Source organism: Dromiciops gliroides, chromosome 6 (genome assembly GCF_019393635.1).
Source record: "Dromiciops gliroides isolate mDroGli1 chromosome 6, mDroGli1.pri, whole genome shotgun sequence".
In the NCBI taxonomy this organism is placed as follows: domain Eukaryota; kingdom Metazoa; phylum Chordata; class Mammalia; order Microbiotheria; family Microbiotheriidae; genus Dromiciops; species Dromiciops gliroides.
The window spans coordinates 255,536,769-255,552,230 of NC_057866.1; the positions used below are offsets into that span (position 1 = coordinate 255,536,769).

The 15,462-nt window shown below is 42.9% G+C and overlaps 1 protein-coding gene across 1 annotated transcript in view; it reads right to left on the bottom strand.

Annotated features, from left to right (window-relative positions):
• FRAS1 (Fraser extracellular matrix complex subunit 1) overlaps positions 1 to 15,462 on the bottom strand; it is a 515,723-nt gene that overhangs the window by 23,599 nt on the left and 476,662 nt on the right. Inside the window, 6 exon segments of the mRNA XM_043971175.1 lie at positions 998 to 1,212; positions 2,380 to 2,540; positions 8,239 to 8,471; positions 10,710 to 10,985; positions 11,677 to 11,864; positions 13,359 to 13,559. Coding sequence (XP_043827110.1) covers positions 998 to 1,212; positions 2,380 to 2,540; positions 8,239 to 8,471; positions 10,710 to 10,985; positions 11,677 to 11,864; positions 13,359 to 13,559 — 1,274 coding nt within the window.

Consider the following 15,462-nt stretch of genomic DNA (forward strand, 5'->3'; position numbering starts at 1 on the left):
ATTGCTCTTAGACTGAGAAACTCCGACTATAGCACGTGAAAGACCCCAGAGATCATCTATGTTGGCCCCATTCATTAAAGTTGAGCAAACTGTGGTCCAGGCTATTATGGTGATTTGACCAAATTCAACAACTAGTTAGTGGCAAACCTGAATCTTGGTTTCACACTTATTCCTACATTAGACTACCTCCCATTTAGAAAGTCTGTCCTTACCTGCCTTCCTTCCCTTTCCTCCATTTTCTTTCTTCTTTTCTGCTTCTTCCGCCTTCTCTCCATCTCTCCCCCTTCTTTCCTGTCTTTCTTCCTTTCATCTGCCTCTCCCTCCTTGCCTTCCTTCCTTTTATCCTTCCTCTCTCTCCTTTCCTTTTTACCTCCCTTTCTTCTTACCTTCCTTCTTTCCTCATCCATCTCCCTTTTCTTCTTCCTTTCCTTCATTCCCTCCCTTGCTTTCCACATCCCTCCCTCTCTTCCTTCCTTCCTTCCTTCCTTCCTTCCTTTCTTCCTTCCTTCCTTCCTTCCTTCCTTCCTTCCTTCCTTCCTTCCTTCCTTCCTTCCTTCCTTCCTTCCTTCCTTCCTTCCTTCCTTCCTTCCTTCCTTCCTTCCTCCCTTCCTTCCTCCCTTCCTTTCTTCCTTCTTTTTTTCATCACATAGCCAAGAGGTATCAAGAGGCAGCACTCAAACTTAGCTCTTCTTAAACTCCAAGGTGAGCCTCTCTATCCACTGTACCATGTTGCCTCTCAAATATTTTATGCACAACAAAAAATGATAACAACTTGTATAATTGCTGCCTGTCTCCTTTATTTGGAGTTTTGATTCATTTTATGGGAGTGATGTTCCCACACTCATTCTCTGCAAGGCGACATTATTCAGCCAATGGAGAAAGAGCCATGTCAGGTGCTAAATCAGGTGCTCCATCATCAGACGTGGATTTTGTCTGAAAAGATGACACCGAGGAGAGAAAACAGGAGAGGGGAAGAGAGAAAAGTGTGGAAACACACCTGGAAGTCAGCAGTTACAGATCCCCCACAGACATCAATCAATTCAGTCATGTCGTAATAAGCATCAAAGGTCCACGTGCAGCTCTTCAGGTTCAAGTGCTTGTAGAGTTGGATGGTCTTGGCCTCCCTCACGGTGGGATCAAACTGGTAAGGACGATCATAGCCCGGGCCCAGGGCGATGTCGTCATAGATGACTTCATCCAAGAATCCCGCTTCTGTGGGCGAGAAAAGGAGCCATCTCTGATGCAAGGGAGCTTTATTAGGCAACGGTGTCATCAGGGACCGCTCCAATCTTTCCTCCTCTATCCGGGTGACTATTAATAGCACAATGTGTGTACTTCAAACGTACTGAGATAATGATATGCAAGCCTTGTTAAGTGCCCATTGCCATGTGTTAAATGCAGTGCTTGCTGCCAAAATAAACACTAGCTTGGCTCATTTAATCCTGTAAGAGACAGCAGGAAGCTGGGAAGAAATGAAGAACAAATGATCTTGGGTGGAAGAAAGCAAAATTGGTAGCCAGATATGCAGAAAGGAAAAAAAAAACAACACTGGCTCTCTCCTAACAGCCAGCTGCCCACCCCGAGAGGTCAGATATGTGATGTTATGCCTCATGACTCAGTTACTAGGCAACAAAATGACAGCAGGGGAAATGCATCGATGCGGCAATTCTCAACTTTCCAAATACTGATTTTTTTTTTTAATTACTGTAACAGAGAGCAAGAAAATTGTCCTTTTTTGCGTCAGCGTTTATAGTTTCTGAATGCTTTCATGGAAACTCAGAATTACTGAGTCTCAGAAATAGAAAGGATGTCAAAAGTAATTTAATCTAACTTAGACAAGAATAGTCTCCATGGTATCAAAACCATCAGGAAGGAAGGAAACAAGCATTTATTAAGTGCCTACTGTGTGCCAGGCACTATGCTTAATGCTTTTCAATTATTACCTTATTTGATCTTCGTAACAATTGCACAACAACCCTGGGAGGCAGGTGCTATCATTATTCCCATTTTACAGTTGGGAAACTGAGGTAGACCAAGGTTAAGTGATGTGCCCAGAGTCACGCATCTATTAAGTGTCTGGGGCCATATTTGAACTCAGGTCTGATTGATTCCAGGCCCAGTGCTCTATACACTGTGTCACCATCAGACTTTGGTGAAGGATAACCCACAGTCTCCCAATGCAGCCTACTCAATTCAGATAACTCAAATTGTTAAGATCTTTTTTTTTATCCAGTCTATATCTGCTGCTTTGCAGGGAATCACCATCCTTTACACCCACTTCTGTTTTCTTGAGCCAAGCAGAAGAAACTTAATCCCTTGTAGCACTTAGTCTCCAGGCTTGAGTCAAGCAAGCAAGGTATTGGCTTTCCCTGGGCTTACCTGAGATACCTTTCAGATCCCCAATGGTGATGAGATTCGAGCAGACATGCTGATGTCTGTAGATGGACTCCGATAAGAGAAAATGCACATTGTGCAACGGCATTGTCGAGATAAGAGGCAGCATACCGTCCTGGTGTGGGATCTGGACCGAGATGTGGATCCTGGGGAAAAGTCAATATGGATTAGGCTCAAGTCCAAATTTATCTTCATTATAGTTAATGAGTAGGACAGCAGATTTCCCTCTCATAACTACCTTTTTCCTTTCCCTTATGAATGTCAGAAATGATCCCCAGCTATAATGTTTAAAGCTGGGTTTCGTGTGCAAAGGTAATGTCTATATTTATGGAATCCAATCTTTGAAAGTATCTTCAACCCTCTAGAATTATACTGCCATGAAAGACAAAGAATTTTTACTTGATTAGATCAGATTACTTTCTATTTTTATTTCCTGTCAGAAATAAATTTCTTCCTTATAGAGTCAAACTATTAAGTGAATTCTGTTCATTAAAACTGAGACACCAGAAGGCTAAGTGACTTGGCTAAGATTTATTAGGTAACAAACATTGGAGGTAGTATTTGAACTCCAATCATGTGACCACAGAGCTAACACTTTTCCCCACTGTACTGGGCTCCCTTATAAGGATGAATCTGTGTCTCCCTCCCTCTCTCTTTCTTTCTCTCTCTCTCTCTCTCTCTCTCTCTCTCTCTCTCTCTCTCTCTCTCTCTCTCTCTCTCTCTCTCTCTCTCTCTCTCTTTCTCTCTCTCCCAACATCTCCCTCCCTCTCTCCCCCTTCTTCTCTCCTTTTATCTGTCTCTGTCTCTCCTCCCTCTCCATGAATTTCAGGATACCACCAAGCTCTTATACTGTGAATTCAGTTTTCTGCTACATATCTCACCTGTTCCCACAGCCAACCTTTTACTCATCCTCCTCTCTCTCTCTGGAATGATCTCCTACTTCCTTTCTATTATTCCATATCACCTTCTTCAAGACTCATTTCATCTCTAACTAAATAAGTACCAACCCTACCTTGTATCAGGAGGTTAGAATGCTGTGGAGCCAAGAATATAAAAAGGAAAAACAGGTGTATCCTAGAAGCTAAAAGGGAATGTGTATGCCCGAAATTCCATGGGGATCTTTTGGAGTAGGCTGAGCTCCCATTTGGCAATTTGGAGGTGAAGGACCTAGCCAGGGAGCAGTCATCAAGAGAACAGAAAAAGATGAGTGATGGTTGGGAAAAGAAATTTTCAGGCAGGTGGGAGAGTGAGCCAGGTATGGTAGGGACAGACACATTCAGTGTGAGAAATGTTTCTCAAATTGCATGCGGGAATAGTGAGGAAGGCCATTACTTAATTTAGGTCAGGATAAGTTTGGGGTTGAGAAGCCCACACTAGGGGAAGAGCCTTGTTGTAAGGAAGGCCATATGTGGGGGCTGGGCTGTGACCTGGTCACTAGTGTTCCCCTCCCCCCACCAATATATACTAAGAGTATGGGGTGTATGGGAATTCAGGAAGAATTCAGGTTTTCCGAGCCTTTTTCAGGACTGCTTATCCACCTTTGGTGTCCGCTTCATTCACCCAACTCTCCCCCGTGGCTCCAAGAAGCTATAGCATACACAGAAGCCACACACATCGGCAGATGGGCTAAACCAAGTTGACAGTGACCGACAGATCTCAAACTGGTCAGTGCGTTAGATGGGACGTCTTCTCCAAGCATGTGGAGACTTTCCCCGGTGGAATGGGTGGATGAGAACAATTTGCTCCAGTGATCACAAAAGTGGCTGAAATGGGAGCCTTGGAGCTTTTAAAGTTTGGTAAGGCATCAGAGACAGCAGGGTCATCTACTGCATCCTGGGCCATGACCAGGGTGAGTCTTGACCTTTGACCTGTCATTGGACTTCAATACCTCAGGAAGAGAGAGTAAGGCTGACAATTTTGTGCAACTCTGCCTTACTTAAATGCAATTCATGCATAAGTCAAGACATCACCTGTGCTGTCATTGGTCCTCTTCAAAACTAAAGGACAAACAACACACAACATCAGGAGTATATGAGTGATGAGAAAAAGACTGTAAGAGCAGGTTGTGTCTGGTGGCATAACCTCTGAATGGAGGGCTTTAGGGCTCTCTACCTGAGGGAAGTGGGGAGAGGTTATAGGCACAGAGGCATATTGCACTGAGCATTTTTATATAGCATTTGTTATTCAGTCGTCTCAGTCGCGTCCGACTCTTTGTGACCCCATCTGGAGTTTTCTTGGCAAAGACACTGGAGTGGTTTGCCATTTCCTTCTCCAGCATAGCATTTGTACTATGGCATAATTCATTCAATTATAACCTCTTGTTGTTCCTCGTATGTTTATAAACACACTTTATAACAAACTGTCACTGTTTATTTTGTCATTCAGCTTAATTATAAGCTACTGAAAACAGATGAACATTCCTTCTATAGGGTGCCCAGTACAGTACCCTGCACAAAACTGTTTAATACTATGCAGTGCAATATCTACTGTTCTGTAGTGCAATACTCTAATGCAAAGAGAGATAGATGGAACCCTATAATTTTAGATTTTGAAGGAACCTCAGGAGGCCCTGTGGTCTCACCCCTCATTTTATGGATAAGTGAACAATAGCCTTGGAGAGATGAAGTCATAGAGTACAATTTGGAATACAAGTCTTCAAACTCTGGATCCTTTCTCCAGCACAGAGTTGCCATCATTATAAGAAATGGGGGCAGCTAGGTGGTACAGTGGATAAAACACTGGCCCTGGATTCAGGAGGGCCTGAGTTCAAATCCGACCTCAGACACTTGACACTTACTAGTTGTGTAACCCTGGGCAGGTCACTTAACCCTCATTGCCCTGCAAAAAAAAAATGTTTAAAAAATGCTTTTTGAGCTGAGCCAGAATTAAAAGGAAATCGTTTTTGTGATTTGCACTAATTTTTGGCTGCTGGTTTTCCACAACCAAATGCAAAAATCTGAGCATGCTTCCAGAGAGCAGCAGAATTTCTGGGCTTAGTCTATCTTTCTCCAAACTGGTAGCAATGTTTATACAGTAGTAGCTGGGATATTTTCCCTTTATCCTTTTTTCCCCACCTTGAGTAACTGGGGGAATAAACAGTGTGTGGTGGAAGCTGCGCCTGGCTGGGGGGATTTCTGAGAGTAACCAATGGGGCCTCTGGAGATTCTTCTCTCACCTCTCATGGGGAAGATGCACCAAAAGTTTGGACCAAGTTGACATCATCGTTCTTGTCTGAAAAACTGGTGGCCTTGGTATATTAGCTGCATGGAATAGCAGGGAATTGGGAGAAGAAACATTTCCATCCGCTTTCCTCACTTTAACCATCAAGAAGCAGCATGGCCAGGGCAGGGCTTGTGATGGGGAGGGAAGACCTCTAGTAGAGAAGGAGGTGAGGAGGGGCTTCCCTCTGTCCCCATCACTGTCTCATGGCTTAGCCATCTGGTCTAACTGGTTATCAGACAAGATGAAGGCAAACCTTAAACTACTGGCATTTTCAGCTGTTTAGTGATTATCTTCCTCATGTCAGATGAAAACAAAAACTCCAGTGTCACCTTCTTCTTCCTCAATTGCCACCACTCCCTTCTTTCTATGACTCTTTACTTTCTTTGGTTTTTTTGTTTGTTTGTTTTTGCAGGGCAATGAGGGTTAAGTGACTTGCCCAGGGTCACACAGCGAGCAAGTGTCAAGTGTCTGAGGTCGGGTTTGAACCCAGATCTTCCTGAATCCAAGGTTGGTGCTTTATCCACTGTGCCACCTAGCTGCCCCTCCTTTGTTTGTTTTTGCAGTCTATCACAGGCCCACCACCCATTAGCATGACTGCCTTGCAGTGAACACCTGCCATTTTTTTTTAGTGAGGCAATTGGGGTTAAGTGACTTGCCCAGGGTCACACAGCTAGTAAGTGTTAAGTGTCTGAGGTCGAATTTGAACTCAGGTACTCCTGACTCCAGAGCCAGTGCTCTATCCACTGCACCACCTAGCTACCCCTGAATACCTGCCATTTTTAAAACACTGGAAAGACCAAGCTTCATCCTCAGGTAGGTCTGAAACATCTCCAGTGTCTTAGGATGGCGCTGCTGGTGCCCTGTCACCAAAGTCACCTATTTTCTTTCTGTTAGGAACGTAGATCAGGGTTCGAGTCTCCTTGGTACCCAGACTAGTTCTAGTACTAAGAGACATCACAATATAAAGAGAAGTATCAAAATCAGAAGGGCTGGCCTGGTGTTGGTTCTGATGCTTTAGAGCGCAGGAACCTAGGAAAGGCACTAATTCTCCCTGAGTCTAGTTTCTACATCCATAAAATGGTGATGGTAATCAAATGAGGAGGAGGGGGAGGAGGAGTGGTGATGGTGGAGGTGGCAGCACTGGTATTCATGTTATATACCTCACAGGGCTAGCATGAAGAAAGTGTTTTGTAAACTTTAAAATGTTACATATAAATGTGAGTTATTATTGTTCACAATAGTTACGCAGATACACTAACTTTTCTGGGCTCAGTTGACATATGGATGTAAGCATACTGCAATATAATGGATATTTACCACATGTAAGGGATACTTTAAGTACCTCTGAGTGTAAACACAAATATATAGGGGGCAGCTAGGTGGCCCAGTGGATAAAGCACTGGCCCTGGATTCAGAAGGACCTGAGTTCAAATCTGACCTTAGACAGTTGATACTTACTGGCTGTGTGACCCTAGGCAAGTCCCTTAACCCTTACTGCCCCACAAATACACACACACACACACAAATATAAAGGCCAGCCAATTAGGCCTTATTTTCTGTTCTTCACGCATGACACTTCCTCTCTCCCAACACCATGCTATTGCCTGAGCTGTTCCCCCTGCCTGGAACGCACTCTTTGCTCTCCTCAGCCCATTATAATGTCTAATTCCTTTTAAAGCTCAGCTCAAACACTATCTGCCACATAAGGCTTTTCCTGATCTGCACAGCAATTACTAGTGTCTCCTCACTGAAATAATCTTTTATTTATTTTGTACATATACATAGAAGAAATTTTTTTGGGAGGCAATCAGGGTTAAGTGACTTGTCCAAAGTTGCACAGCTAGTAAATGTCAGAGGCTGGATTTGAACTCAGGCCCTCCTGACTCTGAGGTTTGCACTCTATCCACTGCGCCACTTATCTGACCCATTTTGTACATATTTCAAACAAGATACTCCTCTAAGGGGCAACTAGGTGGTGAAGTGGATAAAGTACTGGCCCTGGATTCAGGAGATCTGAGTTCAAAATGTGGCCTCAGACACCTGACACTAGCTGTCATTGCCTCGCAAAAAAAAACAAAAAAAAAATACTCCTCTGGACTCTGGGCATTTTCTCTGGCCATCCACCATGCCTGGAATGCCCTCCCTTCTCATTTCTGCCACCCAACTTCCCTGGCTTCCTTCAATTCCCACCATCTTCAAGAAGTTTCTCCCAACCCTTGATTTATCTTATATATCCTACATCTAGCAAACAGTCGTTTGCTTCTTGTCTCCCCCATTAGACTGTGAGTGCCTTGACATCAGGGCCTGTCTTTCACTTTTCTTTGTATCCCTAGGCAGTTCCTAATGTTTACTTACTGTGTCAGTAATCTCTCCTCCTATGGAATGTAAGATCTTTGAGGGCAGGGACTGTGTCATTTTTATCTTTGCATTCCCAGCATCTAGCCCAGTGCCTACCACACAGTAGGTTCTTTAAAAATGCTTTCTCATTGGTTAAGTACGCACACACACACACACACACACACACACACACACACATGCTCAGTAAAACAGTGTTGTAGGAAACACGAGAAAGGTGCTGGACTCGGCCAAACCTCTCTCCGTAGAGGGTGACACCTGGCTGACCTGTTGGGATGCTCTTTGTGTTTGACATCAAGGTACTTCAGGGTAGCAATGAAGGACTGAGCCTGGAAGCCTCTGGCGGTCCCCGCCACGACAGGCGTGTGACAGATAGCGCTGTCTGTCCCTATGGTGACGATGTTACTTCGCAGCGGGGTCCCCAGGTGCCCCGCTTTGTCCACGGCCTTCGCCACGCAGCGCACGTGGAACCTCCGGCTGAAGTAGATGCTGTCCAGTACCTGCAAAGGAACAAGAAGGCAGCTCAGCCAGACTGGCCAAAGCAAGCTCTCTAGCCTGTCTAATTGGTGGTTCACAAAGGTCTCATCCTCGGTAACCTCCATTCAACTCCAAGGCTTCTACGATTGAGAGTTGGTGTTTTCAGGCACTGAGTTCAGCATCATGGTTGCTCAAAGCTTCATCCCAGTTAAAGGGTACATTGGCCAAAGCCAACGGCTGCCATGGACATGTTAACCATCAGCCTTGCCAGAGTGGGAACAGTGTTGTTACTTCACATTCAGGATGGAGACACCAGCATCCTCTTTTTCATCAGGTCAATTTATTGAGTGTATCGGAATTTGATGACAGGCAGGTTCAGAACCTGGCTTTTTTGTGCTCTGGAAGCCTGTGGACCCCTTCTCAGACTAGTATGCTTTTTTTGTGAGGCAATTGGGGTTAAGTGACTTGCCCAGGGTCACACAGCTAGTAAATGTCAAGTGTCTGAGGCTGGATTTGAACTCAGGTCCTCCTGAATCCAGGGCTGGTGCTCTATCCACTGTACCACCTAGCTACCCCCCATTATGCTTTTAAAAGCATAAGATGAAATACACAGAATCCTTTGTATTTATCATATCACATCATCACATCACATGATATAATACAATAAAACATAATACAATAGAATATATCACAGTATATCATGGTATCATATAATATAGTATTTCATAATATAATATCACAACATATAACATAAAATATATCATAATATTATATTATATAATACAATTCTATGTATATAGATGCCTATATAAAGGTAACTACTTATATTGAAATACAGGTATCAAAATATTTAAAAAGGAAGTTCATACCAAGAATCCCTGCTCTACGAAGAAAAAAACTCATGTTTTTGTTAGCTACAGACCAATTTTAAAGTCTTTGCTGAAATTCGTTAAAGGCTATCGATTTGTTCATTTAAAAGGGATCAGCTGTTATCTTGCTTCAAGATGGCAGACTGAATCACAAATTGAATTTGTTGTCCTATAATAATGAACCAAGTTTCCTTAAGAGCAGTCTAAACTCCCTTGAAAGTTACTGTAGACCAGAGAGATAAATGTCAGATACCATTCATGTCAATTTTGATGCAAGGTGAAAGAAGAGATAGGTCACTGGCCAATAACAGAGAAGATGAATAAAATGCAGCTAAGATCACATACTAAGAAAAAATGGTCTCCTAGCTGTAGTACTAGAAGTCTAAGCTCTGGATAGCAATTAATATATCATTGATGTTGTGACTTGTTTCTCACAGCAACCCTGGGAGGGAGGTGCTATTACAATATTCATTTTCCAGATAAGGAAACTGAGGCACACAGAGGTTAATTGACTTGACCATGGTCATACAGCTAATAAAGTGTCAATATCCAGATTTGAACTCAGGGCTTCCTGATTCCAAGCCCAACAGTATCACCTTGCTGCTTCCTTTGTGTTAGAAGAGGCTAGACTCAGATCAAGACAATTCCAAAGGTAAAGCACAATATTTTTTGTGTGTACTGCTATGTACTCCCTGCAACTTTTCTTTTTGTGAGAAAGTGACAAAAAGGTCTATTTTTCATTAATATAGGGAAACCAACCCTGTTGCTTATCACTCAATTGTTTACCCAAATAATCTTGTTTTCCCTACAATGATTACATTTTACTTTCCTTTTAATTTCCCATGCTTTCTAAAATGGAAGAGGTCCATAGTAGATATTCAATACATACATGTTGATGAGTTAAAAGTAAAGAAAAGGGGGCAGCTAGGTGGCGCAGTGAATAAAGCACTGGCCCTGGAGTCAGGAGGACCTGAGTTCAAATCCGACCTCAGACACTTGATACTTACTAGCTGTGTGACCCCAATTGCCTCATCAAAAAAAAAAAAGTAAATAAAAGACTGCATCCCCTTGTTTGTGTTTAACCCCTCATACCATGTATGTTAAAGAATTTAATTCTAGCTACTTTATTTCAGGTAGGTAGTTCAGTGGACCTTGGGCATGCCACTTAACCTCTGTTTGCCTTCATTCTTGGGAGAAGGAAATGGCAAACCACTCCAGTATCTTTGCCTAGAAAACCCCATGGATAGTATTGGCGTGCTACTGTCCACAGGTTCATAAAGAGTCAGACACAACTGACAAGACTAAACAACAACCACTTTATTTCATAGCTCTCTAAAGGAATCACGGAAGCAAGTCTACACTTCCTCATCCCACCCTGGCCATCATACATACCATGTGGTTGACACTGGTGAATGGTGTGTTGTCAGTGATGGTCTCAAACGGAGACCTTGCCCCATTACCATCCGTGGGTGTCGCTACTTCCCAGCTAAACCGGACAGAGGTTTGATTGATGCCTGCCTCCATGCAGCGTTCCTTCATAATGGAATACTTGGGGAAGTGAGGGTCACAAGGAGTGACGCAGACCAGCGGGTACCCTGGGGAAGGAGATTTTTTGACCCCTTCCTTAGTCACTTCTTCCACATGATCATAATCAGCAAGCATAACCACCTGCAAAACGAGAGCAACAAAGCTTCAGGGGAGCCCAGACAACAGGATGATGAGTTGGGCGCTACCTCCCACAAGCATCCCAGAAATGGCATTGCTTTTGGTGGCAGCATAACTGTTACGCCTCATGGGAATTTATGAAAAGAGGGCTCCCTGAGAAAATAATACAGAACAGCAAGAGATGAAGTACAGATAAATGTATTTGTAACCCAATTATTAAATTATCCATCATGTAGTGTATAGAGAGAACTAGATTCAGAATCCCTAGACTCCAGTCCCACTTCTGACACACACACTGACTGTGTGACTCTGGGCAAGTCACTTAACCTCTCAGATCTCCAGGCTCTAAGACTAGTAGAGAAGGTGGCAATCTGTCAGTGGGAGGAATTTCCTCACCAAGGAATTCCCTAAGTGGATGAAATTACAAATCTGGTCCAAAAACCCCATTAAATTACAAGTTCCACCTTCCTCCCATATTCTCCCCAAGGGCCACCTGGGGGGAATGCTTTCTTTCTTTCTTTTTTTTTTTTTTGGTGAGGCAATTGGGATTAAGTGATTTGCCCAGGGTCACACAGCTAGTAAGCGTCAAGTATCTGAGGCTGGATTTGAACTCAGGTCCTCCTGAATCCAGGGCCAGTGCTCTATCCACTGGGCCACCTAGCTGCCCCTGCTTTCTCTCTGATAAGTCACTTACAATGGGTGGTGCTGGTAAGATGAGACTCCCTGCAGCCTCCTGGTCTAGGATTGTCACCGTTGCGGTGGTCACATCACCAAGGACTGCTTCCACTGGGTCATCAGGGCCAAGGACCAGGGAGAAGGACTCATGCCACTCTCGATCTTCATTTGACAGAATCTCAACTTTAAACAGCATGTGGTCCACGCCTGTACCACGGAGGTAAAGAGAATGTTGGAGAGGCCCTGGATGGTTCTGCACTGAGCCATTTTATCTTCACCTGTTTTTTGCTAATTGCCTTATTACTACTTAAAATGAAGAGAGTCCGTTTGATAGACAAAACCCCCACTGTGGTAGAAGCTCGGAAACATTCACCTGCAGATGTATTATTCAAGACCATATGAGGATTAATGAGGCTCTTCCGATGATCGTTGGATGTAATAAAAATCTATGGCTTGAAAGAGATTCCACCCTGGATACGTGTCTTCATTTAATTCTTTCTCTCTTTTACTGACACACATCCTCACATCCGTCCCCTGAAGAGCATCAATTCTTTGAACTACAGTGCTAGACTACCCAAATAGGAAAATTGGGTGAAATTGTGGGGGCCTTGCAGTAGTTCTAGTCCAAGACTTAGATTTCTATTCTCAAGGCAAAGCAAGATCTTCCTTTCCTCCAAGCCTTGTCTTGCTAGGAAGGATTACCTGAAACTTCCCCATACCACTGCTGCCCATTCCCACTACTCTACAGATGTTGGCAGCACTGACACCAAGCCTGGGTTACTCAAACCTCATTATTAAATAATCCTGATGAGTCATTTTAAACCACACAGTTAATTTGGCTGATCTTACTAGCTTGACCCCACTCATTCTTCACCCTCCCTCAGCTCCTGTCTCCATTACGGCCTCCTGTGATAAATACTGTGCACAAAACCCCTAATGAAATAGCTCCTAACATCATAGCTTATATTTCTTTGTAAACCTGAGAGAGCAACAAATGCATGGAAGATGGAAGCTGTGTATGTTCTTTTATTATTCAGTAAAATTGTATGTTCATGAAATTGCATCCTTGGCCAACATTTTATATATGTATGTGTATGTATATATATATATATATATATAAAACAGTGTGTATATATATAATAGTATATATATATATATATACACACACACACAAACATATACACATGCATATAATTGCATATACACATATATACATATGTGTATATATATATACATATAATTATGTGCTCATGAAGTTGTATTCTTGGCCAAAATTATATACCTACACACACAAACATATACAATTTTGACCAAGAAAGCAATTTCATGAGCATATCATTTTACTGAACTAACTTACTGAACATTAAAACATGCTATCTCTCCCTGTGTATATATGCATATATACATATATATATGTATATATATATATATATAATGTACATAGAGAAAGAGAGAGAGAGGAAAAGAGAGAGGGAGAAGGGGGGAGAGAGAAAGAAAGAGAGAGCATGTTTTAATACAATGGAGCTAAAAAAATCCTCATTATTTTTGCTAAATCACTATCAAAACTTTTTCAGTATATGCAAATGCTTTTTAGATATAATTTATTTCTCTTTCCTTCCTCTGCTTAATCCCTTCTTCCAATGCCAAATACACCCCATTCCAAAGAATAAACCCCACTTCTTGTGGTTTCCCTTTCATTACCAGGACTGAACTTCAGGACACGACTCTTTGGGTAATAATCCACACCAGACTGGGCAGATCCATCGCGGGTACTGCAGCGGACCCTGGAAGTCCTGTTCTGGTCCCCTCTTCGTATCACTTTGATGTTCAGAATTGCCAGAGCATCTGGCCCAGCAGGCTCCCGGACCTGGTAGGCAGCCTCTTCAAACTCAATAGTTGGGGCTAAGGAAACAAGGTTGGGGGAAAGGGGGTAAGAATCCCAGAATCTCAGAGCTGGGAGATCATTGAATCCAAATCAGTGTGAATTTGATTTCTTCATCTCCATCCCCTTCAACATGACAGTCTTTGTTTGATGACCTCTGGGAAGGAAGAGCCCATTACCACCCATGGCAACCCACCCAACTTTGGGGCAGCTCTAACAGTTAGGACATTTTCCCCAACATCGAGCCTACATTCACTCTTCCCCATTCTCATCCATTCTTCCTCCTTCTCCCCTCTGACACCAAAGAGAATGAGTACAATCTCTTTTGCACGTGAAAGCCTTCCAGACATTTCATGATGACCATCACATATCCTTTTATCCAGGCTAAGAATCCCTAGTTCCTTCAACCATCCCTCAGATGGCATGAATTTGAGGTCCTCGCCATCCTGGTTATCCTCTTTTGCATGCTCTCTAGCTTTTCAATGAATTTTCTGGAATATTCAGTTTCATGTGCAATCTTTTTTTTATTATACTGTGTTATGGAAATGCTTGTTTTATTCCATAAATTAAAAATAAAATACCTTTAAAATGGTTCCCAGAGCTGAATACAATACCCTAGATGCAGTCTGCCTGGGGCAGGGCACAGTGGGGTTGCCACCTCCCTGGTCTTGGACATTAAATTAGCTTTTTTTTTACTGTCATATAATGCTGTTACCTAATATCAAACTCATAATCTACTAAACCCCCAAATCTGTTTCTGATGAAATGTCGTATAGTCATGATTCTCTCATCTTGTCCTTGCGAAGCTGATTTTTTGAACTCAAATGTGAGACTTTAAATTCATCCCTATTCAATTTCATCTTATTAGATTCAGCCCAACACTCTAGCCTGCCAAGACCTTTTTGTGGATTCCAATTCTGTCATTCAGTGTGTTAGCAATTCTTTCCAGCTTTATGCTCTCTACAAATTTGATGAGCATTCATTATGTACCTCTATCCAAGTCACTGATAAAAATGTTAAAGAGGACAGGGCCAAGTACAAATGACTAGGGCAGAGGTTCCCAAAATTTCTCAGTTCACAGTATGCTTGATGTCTCGGTAATTTTTTCAAAGTGCCCCTTGGTCAAAAGAGATTCCTAAACCATTCCTATCATTGTGTTTCCCTCAAACATTTTAAATACACCATGGTGTCCTTGTGAGTTTGCAGTACCTGCAGCACACAATTTGGGAACTGGGCCTGTAAGGTAGTCTAAGAATGCTGGATTCAGAGTTTGAGCTCCAGGGGGCAGCTAGGTGGTGCAGTGGTTAAAGCGCTGGCCCTGGATTCAGGAGTACTTGAGTTCAAATCCGGCCTCAGACACTTGACACTTACTAACTGTGTGACCCTGGGCAAGTCACTTAACCCCCATTGCCCTGCCAAAAAACAAAAACAAAAATCCTTGGTTCAAATGATAGCCCTGTCGCTTACTATCCATGTGGACTTAGGCAAATCATTTAATTAGTTTCATCTGCCTCAAGTCTCTCCCCACTCCAATCCATCCTCCATTTAGACTCTAAAGTGATTTCCCCAAAGTATGCATCTGACCACCCCTCCCCTACTCAATAAACACCGGCAGTTCCCTATCCCCTCCAGGATCAAATATAAAATCTTCTTGGAGTTATTAGACCTTCCTCATCTAGCCCCCTCCCACCGTTCCAGTCTTCTTATACTTTACTCCATACTGTGAATTCTTCAATCCAGTGACACTGGCCTCCTGGCTGTTCCACCCTCCATCTCTCAGCTCTGGACATCTACACTGACCCCCATGCCTGAAATGTGCTCCTTTCTCAAAAGATGAGGTCTACGGCTTCTGCTAGCTTCCTTTAAGTCCCAGCTAAAGTCCTATCTTCTCTAGGAAGACTTTTCCAACCCCTCTCAATTCTA